Genomic DNA, 9,346 nt, shown 5'->3' with positions numbered 1-9,346 from the left:
AACTTAATATCAGCTCTATTACACTGAGGGTTTCAGTGTGTAGCTGTGTTTACTATAGTTATGTTGCACTACTTTACAGTACAGATAGTAACTATCCCTTAATTGGAAACTGACAGCTCTATTACAATACTGTTTTTTTCACTGGGTTTACTATAGTTTTTCTGTTGCACTACTTACAGTAGGCTACATACAGTAACTATGCTCGTTTCTAGTGACTGTCCTAGTTTCTCTTGGAAACTCACTGCGGTCTAATAAACTAATAACCCCAGCTACACGCTGCGGTCTAATAAACTAATAACCCCAGCTACACACTGCGGTCTAATAAACTAATAACCCCAGCTACACACTGCGGTCTAATAAACTAATAACCCCAGCTACACACTGCGGTCTAATAAACTAATAACCCCAGCTACACACTGCGGTCTAATAAACTAATAACCCCAGCTACACACTGCGGTCTAATAAACTAATAACCCCCAGCTACACGCTGCGGTCTAATAAACTAATAACCCCAGCTACACACTGCGGTCTAATAAACTAATAACCCCAGCTACACGCTGCGGTCTAATAAACTAATAACCCCAGCTACACACTGCGGTCTAATAAACTAATAACCCCAGCTACACGCTGCGGTCTAATAAACTAATAACCCCAGCTACACGCTGCGGTCTAATAAACTAATAACCCCAGCTACACACTGCGGTCTAATAAACTAATAACCCCAGCTACACACTGCGGTCTAATAAACTAATAACCCCAGCTACACACTGCGGTCTAATAAACTAATAACCCCAGCTACACACTGCGGTCTAATAAACTAATAACCCCAGCTACACACTGCGGTCTAATAAACTAATAACCCCAGCTACACGCTGCGGTCTAATAAACTAATAACCCCAGCTACACACTGCGGTCTAATAAACTAATAACCCCAGCTACACGCTGCGGTCTTGCACAGTGTGTAGCTGGGGTTATTAGTTTTATGTTGTACTTACAGTTAAGACTGTAACTATCCTAGTTTCCCCTGAAACTCAGTATATAGCTGGGTTTACTATAGTTTTGTTATATTAGTTTACAGTACAGACAGTAACTATCCTAGTTTCCCTTAGAAACATACATAACAGCTAGATTACACTGCTGGTTTTATGCAGTGTATAGCTGGGGTTGCCATATTAATTTGTTATACTGCAGGGTATACACTATCCATCTCTTCTTCCCACAGAGAGAAACTACCATTTCCAGTATGGCTTTTCGCCTTGAGAAATGCGAGGTGACCCTGCCCACAGGCAGCGGACTGCGTCTAAGAAGGGTGGCACTCTGCAGTCACCCTGAGGTGCTTGCCGCTGGCATTGGCAGCTTCCCAAAGGCCAAAGTGAGAGAGGCAAGTTGAGTCCCCATGGGCACTAAATACAGTGAATGAAGGATACGAACTCCAATTCCGATGCTGGCCACCGCTATAGTCCCGGTCGCCTCAAATGTCTCAGGGTCTTCTAGTGTTGACGCCCTGGTTGACTGAATGTTTCCGAATGAGTTCAGATGAAGGAGTGTCAATCTACACCCAAACCCCTCATTCTGGCCAAGGGTTCTGTCTGACAGACATGTTAACCGGCCATTACAGTTATCCACACACGCCCCTCTCACTGTTGTGGGTGAACTAGGGGCTTCCCCCAGTGTGTTGTGCCCGGATAGGGCAATGGACACTTTTCACAGACGCAGGCAATACGAAAGCGTTATCAGTTTTCGTTAACTATGGTGAGAGAGTTTTGGGCAACGGCCTATCTGACCGGACTCTCACATTACATGGTGGACACTGTTACTGCAGCATTTCGGCTGGTCCGCTAGCCTTTGTCTTTTGCTGTGGTGGCACATTCTACTGGAGGAGTTATACCTGGATGATTGGATAGTCTGCCCCATCCAGGGAACAGGTCACAACGGACACGAGGACCCTCTTGAACCACATTTGAGTTCTGGGCCTCACCCTAAACGAGGAGAAGAGTCACCTGACCCCCTCACGGAAGGTGATCTACCTCGGGATGTCCATAGACTCGACTCTCATTAGGGCACTTCTCCCTCAGGTGAGAGTAACAAAGTCCTATCCTACCTCAACTGTTTCCGGCTCGGACGAGCCATGTCGGTGTTAGAGTGCCAACAGTTACTCTGCCTACTGACGGTGGCTTCACTGTTGGTTCCGCTGGACATTCTCCATCAGGCCACTCCAACGATGGTTCAACTCCCACGGCCGGCACCCAAAACAACACAGACACCGTCAACTGTTGGTGATGAGTGCATGTTTGAGGACCCTATCGAAGTGGCTATCCTGCTCCTTCCTGTTAAAGGGGGTGAGCCTGATCAGAGTCCACCGCAGAGAGCTGGTGTGCACTGAAGCCTCTCTGAAGGGTTTATGTGCCGTGTTCATAGGCAGCTGGCCGCTGGACCCCCATGGAGTGGTCAACACATCAATGTGCTGGAGCTCAGGGTGGTTTGCCTAGCTCTTCAACAGATCCAGCCCACACTCAGGTGGTGCTACAGCTTTGGGACAGGTTTGGGAGAGCACAGATGGACCTGTTTGCATTTCAGGAGAACACTCATTGCCCCAGCTGGTTCTCGATTTCGAACCCTATGGGTCTGGACGCCCTCGCTCACGATTGGCCGGCAATGCCGCTTTACGCTTTCCCACCATTTCCCCTGATCACAGCTACACTAGACAGGGTCATCTTGATTGGCCACCAGCTGCTCTTGATAGCTCCATGCTGGCCGAGACCACCATGGTTCAGTCTTCTGTTGTCTCTCCTCTCGGGGACACCATGGCAGCTGCCCCTGAGGCCCGACCTCGGTGGCATCTGGACCCGCACCGCCTCCAGCTTCGGCCTTGGCCTCAGAGGCGTTAGTGGACCAGTCTAGGCCTACAGGACAATGTGGTGAACACGTTGTGGGGCGTCATGGTTTCTTCCACCAATGCATCATATCAAATGTGATGTGGCATATTCTGTACCTGGTTTGAGAGCCATTTGTGCAAACGGTTTTTACAGTTTTCTTACATTACACAGACACAGGCAATATGACAGTCTGATCGGCTATTCGTTTGCTATGGTGAGAGACTTCTGGGCCAGAGCCTCTCACATTGGATTGTGGACACTATTACTATAGCATATCGGCTGGCCAGCCGTCCTCTGCCGTCTGCTGTAGTGGCACATTCTACTAGAGGAGTAGCTACATTGTGGGCACTGCTCCGAGGAGTTCCCCTCAAGGCACTATCGAGTCATTGTTGCCCCTGCCAATGAGGTCGGAACGGCTGTGCTAGGTGTTGCCTCCACTTCCTTGAGTGGGGACGGAGGGACATAGCAACTATGACTGCCCTGAGCTCAGTCCTACGGGACTTTGCTCTCTGTCTGGCCCTTACCTAGTTCACCGATTAATCTGGTATTGTGATACCATATTAGAGTGATCCAATTTAGTGCTACATAACGAAGGTTACATATGTAACCACGGTTATGTGAGCTATTGGATCACTACAATCCTCTTTGTCGGTGATCAACGGCGCCTCGAAAAGGACACAAGGTGGAAGTAGTGTGCTGGCAGCTATTTAAGGGAGTCAGCTGCAGCACTAAACGGTACACAGGACTAATCTAAAATTCTTACTCGGAATGTATCCTGCCGTGCGGAAGGATACCATATTGAAGTGATCCAATAGCTCACATAACCGTGGTTACTAATGTAATCTTAATTTCCCATCTCCTCCAAAAGTATCTGTGTACACTATTTTATCACAGTTTCTAAACCTAGAGGCGCAACATCGCGAGACTTCCGGGAACGCTTGAGAAACAGACCAAGCAGATGCAGACCAGGCCGGGGTTTGGGATTTGAGAATTCAATGAGAGAAGTGAAAAATTCTTCCTTAGTTGTTAATTTTCTCGAAATCTAAAGGCACAACCTAGAGTTGAGCCAACTTGTTATTACTCCAACCTTGTGAAAGTGACAAACTGACACGTTTTCATTTTAGCCAAAAACAACTTTATATCAAAGTAGTGACTTTGATTTGATGGCCTGCACATGCGCAGTTCGGAACGAGACGACCGTTAGACCCGATTATGTGTTTCTGCGCATGAGTTTAGCTAGCCAATGTCGCCTTGACATCGCCTACAAGTGTGATCAGGGTTTTACATTTTAGTCATTTAGCAGACACTCTTATCCAGAGCGACTTACAGTGAGTGCATACATTTTTTTTTTTCATACTGGCCCCCCGTGGGAATCGAACCCACAACCCTGGCATTGCAAACGCCATGCTCTACCAACTGAGCTACATGGAGAAGCAGTTTCTGCCTGTACTGTCTTTGATTTTATTCTCTCACGCATCTCTTCCTTGTTTGGGTGTGTCGTCACGTCCTTGTTTAGCCGTAGATGGCTATTACCAGCTCATTGCCCTCTACTGTCCCGGGGTAATATTGCCGATTTCCCCCCTTTTTTTATTTTTTCAAGTGAACTTCTAAGGGAATTTGTGAGCACACTCGTTCACAGGGTTGCCATGTCCGCAGTTTTCGGACAATTGGGCTACATTGAAAACAATGTCGCGGGTGAAAATGTATTGGTCACGGGTTGCGGGTTTTTGGGCTACTTTTAAATTGCACTGAGGCCGCCATATACAGTATATTTTACTGTGACCTGCTGCTACCGACTATCAGGTAGTAAGCAAGCAGGCTGTTACTGACTGAGTGAGTGGTGTGGAGGGGGAGGGCCGGAGGGGTGTGTGTGTGTTCAGAGCACTGGTTGAGAGAGCGCTGCAGCAGACAGCTGAGCCATGGAGATAGAGTAGCACGTGATAATTTTTTACAAGTTGTAGGTAGGCTATTTAGATTGGTCATTATGGAGATACCTATTTCCAACCCTTTCTCCATAAAACATATTAATGATCTAGAACTGATATAGAGGCAACAAAGCACTGGAAAACGACTTTAGGCGCACTAGAGCGCTTTAGATAAATTTGCTCAGTGTGGACTTTTCTTATGGAAAAAATAATCAAGCAAAGGGTTTTACTCATGCTAAGTTCTTGGGTCTCAAGTGCTGTTCGAGTGGAAACTCCCTTGCATGCTACTGACATTAAATGTGGAGAATGATACATTTGCATCTGTTGGCCATCAAGTAGGCTATTAATTTCTATGCCATTGTAGGCTACTGCAGCCTACCATTCGATACAATAAAGATGTTGATATGACGATTTCACTGGAGTCATTGAAAACCAATTTGTGCCACTTGTGTAGCCTACCTGGAGCTGGCAAACGGATTGAATGAATAGCCTATAACTTCAGCCATGTTTAGTTAATTAAATTGGAAGTTATCAATTGTGATCATGGTCACAGCTCTATCGCAAATGTATCATTCTCCACATTTAATGTCAGTTTCATTGTGGACTTTTCCCTGAAATGAGATGTTGGCCTATCAGGGGCTAGGCTACCTGCATCTAGCTCAACAAACCATGGCAAAGTTGAATAGCAATTAAAACCCAGATTTGAGTCAGTAGCCTATGCCTATTGACATTAGTCAATCTCGCAAATAGGCTATTTATAAATGTCCGTAGTCTTAACATCTGGCACATAACAATGGCACAATTGCCAGAAAATAGCCTAACATACGTTTTTTGAAATTCGTCCAAGTATTTATTGAACAGAGATTTCGAGGTCCTCTGTTCAACTTTCATCACTCAAACTCTCCTGTCGGATTTAGCTATAGTTATGCACATGTGCAAACAGGTTTTATTTACAATTATAAACTAGGTGGTTTGAGCCCTGAATGCTGATTGGTTGAAAGCTGTTGTATATCAGACCGTGTACCACTGGTATGACAAATTATAGGTAGAAGCTAATAACAAGATATATATGCTATCTTATTGAACAAGCAACTTAACTCAAATAATGATGTGTGCGCTAGCTCTCCAGCTTGTTGTGCTGCTTGGCTGGCCTGCTGCTGCCTGTGCACGAGCTGAGCGCCTGCTGCCGACGTCACTCACAATGCACTTTTGCGGCCAGGCACGTGTTGTGACTGAGTGTGTGACAGAGAAAGTCGTTTCTGTGTAATTTTTAGGGAAAATGCGTGCATTTTAGCGTTTGAGTGACTTTTCAAAAGTTGTTAAAAGTTCAAAAGAGATTTTTAAAAGTAGCTACATGTGTTGCTAGGTGCTGTTTGAAAAATAAGTTGTAGGGTAGTCTGAGAAGTTGCTAAATCTAGCAACAAAATTGCTAAATTGGCATCACTGTCATTGGGCAATACATTTTAGCTTGACCTGGCAACCCTGCTCGTTCGGTACTCTGCTCGACACCAGCCGAATCGAAGCATGCTGACCTATTTAAGGGGACTACGTTCCAGTTTTGTCTGCGTGCAGTAGCGTCTTTGTCAAGGTGAGTGAGGTTGAATAAATCCCAATTTTTTTACACAAATTAAATGTTGTACTTCGAAAAGTATCTAAACATGTTTGCTCATGTAAGCGATGCCATGTCTGTGAATCCTGATTCTAAATTATTTCAGAAGAGAAATGCAGACTTCGATTTTTCATGATTGTTCACTATTTGATCCACAGTTAATGGACATGCCCAAGGCAACACGAATTCTGTTAAGTAACAATATCAACCAAACCGGGAAATGTCAAAACGCAAAGAGAGCGCCATGTCACGGTGAGACTATTAATAACTGGGGGCAATAAATAACTGTGGCAAAAAAGGAGAGTGTTGTTGGATTACTTTACGAAGACAACAGAGGGCAGTGTTGACAAAGAATCCAAGGTTTTCAATAAAGGCTGTTCAATAAAAGGTTAAAGTTGGATAGGCACTCTGTATCTACAACTTTGTAATTTTATATACTGATTAGCCTGAATTCAATAGTAAAGCTCCTAACTGAAGCCCTCTTTGTTTACAGATCAGAGTTAACAAGGGAGCTCTTGGGCCGGTACATCTCAGACACCCTCAGCCACATTCACACAGTGAGGGAGTTCTGCGACAGGCATTCCAAATGGGCCCTTCAGAGGGAGACAGAACTGGAAATGATGAGGGACATCAAGGAGAGGGCAGACAGAATTGACCTTAAGTTCGACCATGTCCGTAACTCGGCGACCAAGGCCAAGGCGTTTGGGGAGTTCGTATGGAGCGGTCTGACCCAGGTGACTGCAGACAGTAGGCGTGAGGAGCTGGAGAAGGAGCTGGGTGCTGTACTAAAGGACACTCTGGGAGGCCTGGAGAAGCTGGATTACTTCCTGGATGCTATGGAGTGTCTGGCAGTCACCTGTCTGTTCGTGTTTGAGGAGAACAGGTTCCTCTGTCTGCCTCTGGGGACGAGCCCTGCCAGTGTTCAGGCTGTCATCATTGCTGCCAGAATAGCCTGCCCTCTCCTCATCCACTTTAAGAGGGATGCTAAGGCCTTCTTTATGCCCAGCCTGCTCAATGTAGAGGTGCTGGCCTTCCAGCTGGATAGATACATACAAATCAGCCAGCAGCTCTGTAAGAGGATGGAGAAGCGGTAAGTGGAGCTCCCATCACAATTTCTTCAACATTAACTTATGTAATGTTCTTCATTGCCATTTTACAAACACATGATGTCCATTTTTTCCTTCTAGATTACAGATCAGACCACAGCCTGAGAGTAAACTTGGGTAAGATCCCTCACACAGTTTTAATATCAGCATTCATTTTATATTAGCATAGTTGTACTATTTTCCTTTCATTTTTGTCCTTCTCAGATGTCATTTGATAAGGTTATTTGGCTTATGTGATATAATTCCAATGCCACATAACAATGTAATGAATATAATGTAATGTTGAAATTAATATGCATTGTTACAGTAGCTACATCAGTGAAATGCTGTTTTGGAAAAAGAAGAATTACATCCCTGTGGTCAACCTTGGTGATGTGAGGGAAGAGTCCATACAAAATATGCTCCAACATTTGAATCAGCTGAGTGATATCAGGTAGGTTATTCTGCCATGGTTTGGTTCTTCTCTTAAAACCTATGTTGACATTTTTTAACAAGATTCAAGAACTAGTCTATTGGAATACAGTAAATAGATATCTTCCCCCTCTGTCAGGATGGACCAGCACCTCAGACTGACGTTCCTGTTCCAAGAGGCTGCTCAGTGCTTCATTGGCCGGTTCAGCCAGCGCCGACCCAGGATGGAGCAGTTTCTGACCAAGCTGGAGGAGAGTGCTGTGCAGCTGGACAGGATGAAGCTGGGGGCTAAGATCTCCAGTGTGGCAGGCAGCTCAGTGGGGGTGGCTGGAGGGATCCTAACCATCGTGGGCTTAGCTCTGACCCCTGTCACTGCTGGGGTGTCAATGGCTCTCACTTATGCAGGGGTCAGCCTGGGGGTCACCAGTGGGGTCAACAGTTTAACCACTGGCATCACAGAGATGAACGTCAATAGCATCCATGAGAAGAAAGCCAGTAAAGTCTTCCAGAGTTTCATGGAGGACGTGGAGAGTCTCCAGGAGTGTCTGGAGGATGTGGCCAGGAATATGGAGCCCATCCTGGGGCAGAGCAGGGTGGACATGGTTGGAGCAGGGAAGGTGATTGCCACCACTGGGGCCATCGGAAAAGGCATTGACTTCCTAGTTGACCTTTCCTCAGGTTTGAAGCCGGTGAAAGTCCTTAGAAATGAAGATCTGATCACAAGCGCTGGTAAGTTGGCGCTCCAGGAAGGCAAAGCAGCACAAAACCTGCCCAAGCTAGCAGGGGACATCCCGGGCATTGGACAGGTGGCCCCACTAGCCCTCTCCAAGTCAGCGCGGGCTGGTCTCATCAGCATCAACGCCCTCTTCATTGGCCTGGATGTCTTCTTCATCTGTAAAGACAGCGTCGGCCTGGCCAAAGGCAGCAAGAGTGAGAGGTCTCAGCTCATCCGTGCCAGATCAGCATTGTGGATCTGCACTTTTTCCATTTTCATCAATCATTCTGTACACAAGTCTAATTTTATAATCAACTTTACAATTGAATGTTATAATAAATGAAACTATCTGGGCAATTTAATGAAATGTATTCAGCTTGGCACTTATTCAAAGTAGTCTGTTAATTATCATGGCCTGATGTTTCCAAAATATGTGTTCCGTGTAGTCAAAATACTGAAATGAAATGTAATTTTTCTATAATTGTGCTGCAGACATGTACCTTCATGCACAGAAGACTCATATTCCTCACTTCACTGGAAGTTGAAGACGTCTTGCAATGGGACAGATCGAAATTTACTGGGGGGGAGGGGCTGGTCCGACTCAAGGTGTCCCCCCCAAAGAAATCACCCTCCCCAAAGTTACAAATATTTTCACATGACCCTCCCCTTGTACTGAAAAATAAATGGAACACCTTCCCCCCTCA

At 45.7% G+C, this 9,346-nt stretch overlaps 1 protein-coding gene across 2 annotated transcripts; it reads left to right on the top strand.

Annotated features, from left to right (window-relative positions):
* Nucleotides 1-6,016: 6,016 nt before the first annotated feature.
* On the top strand, nucleotides 6,017-9,004 carry LOC121550340. Of its 2 annotated transcripts, none has more exons than XM_041862566.1 (6): nucleotides 6,017-6,389; nucleotides 6,569-6,662; nucleotides 6,904-7,500; nucleotides 7,598-7,633; nucleotides 7,827-7,949; nucleotides 8,067-9,004. In XM_041862566.1, the coding sequence occupies exons 2-6, from the start codon at nucleotides 6,631-6,633 to the stop codon at nucleotides 8,983-8,985; spliced, it is 1,707 nt and encodes a 568-aa protein (XP_041718500.1). In that variant the 5' UTR covers nucleotides 6,017-6,389; nucleotides 6,569-6,630; the 3' UTR covers nucleotides 8,986-9,004. The 2 variants fall into 2 exon arrangements, with proteins under 2 accessions (XP_041718500.1, XP_041718499.1); XM_041862565.1 differs by having other exon boundaries at nucleotides 7,824-7,949.
* The last annotated feature ends 342 nt before the right edge of the window (nucleotides 9,005-9,346 follow it).

The sequence above is a fragment of the Coregonus clupeaformis genome, chromosome 35 (assembly GCF_020615455.1).
Source record: "Coregonus clupeaformis isolate EN_2021a chromosome 35, ASM2061545v1, whole genome shotgun sequence".
Taxonomy (NCBI): Eukaryota; Metazoa; Chordata; class Actinopteri; order Salmoniformes; family Salmonidae; genus Coregonus; species Coregonus clupeaformis.
This window is presented reverse-complemented; position numbering and strand designations above follow the sequence as displayed.

Excerpts from the sequence above, each read along its gene's own strand:
- LOC121550340 (XM_041862565.1), top strand. The coding sequence starts at position 6,631 with ATGTCAAAACGCAAAGAGAGCGCCATGTCACG. Across the intron at positions 6,663-6,903 it reads AAAGAGAGCGCCATGTCACG|ATCAGAGTTAACAAGGGAGC; the intron begins GTGAGACTATTA and ends CTTTGTTTACAG. Across the intron at positions 7,634-7,823 it reads CAGCCTGAGAGTAAACTTGG|TAGCTACATCAGTGAAATGC; the intron begins GTAAGATCCCTC and ends GCATTGTTACAG.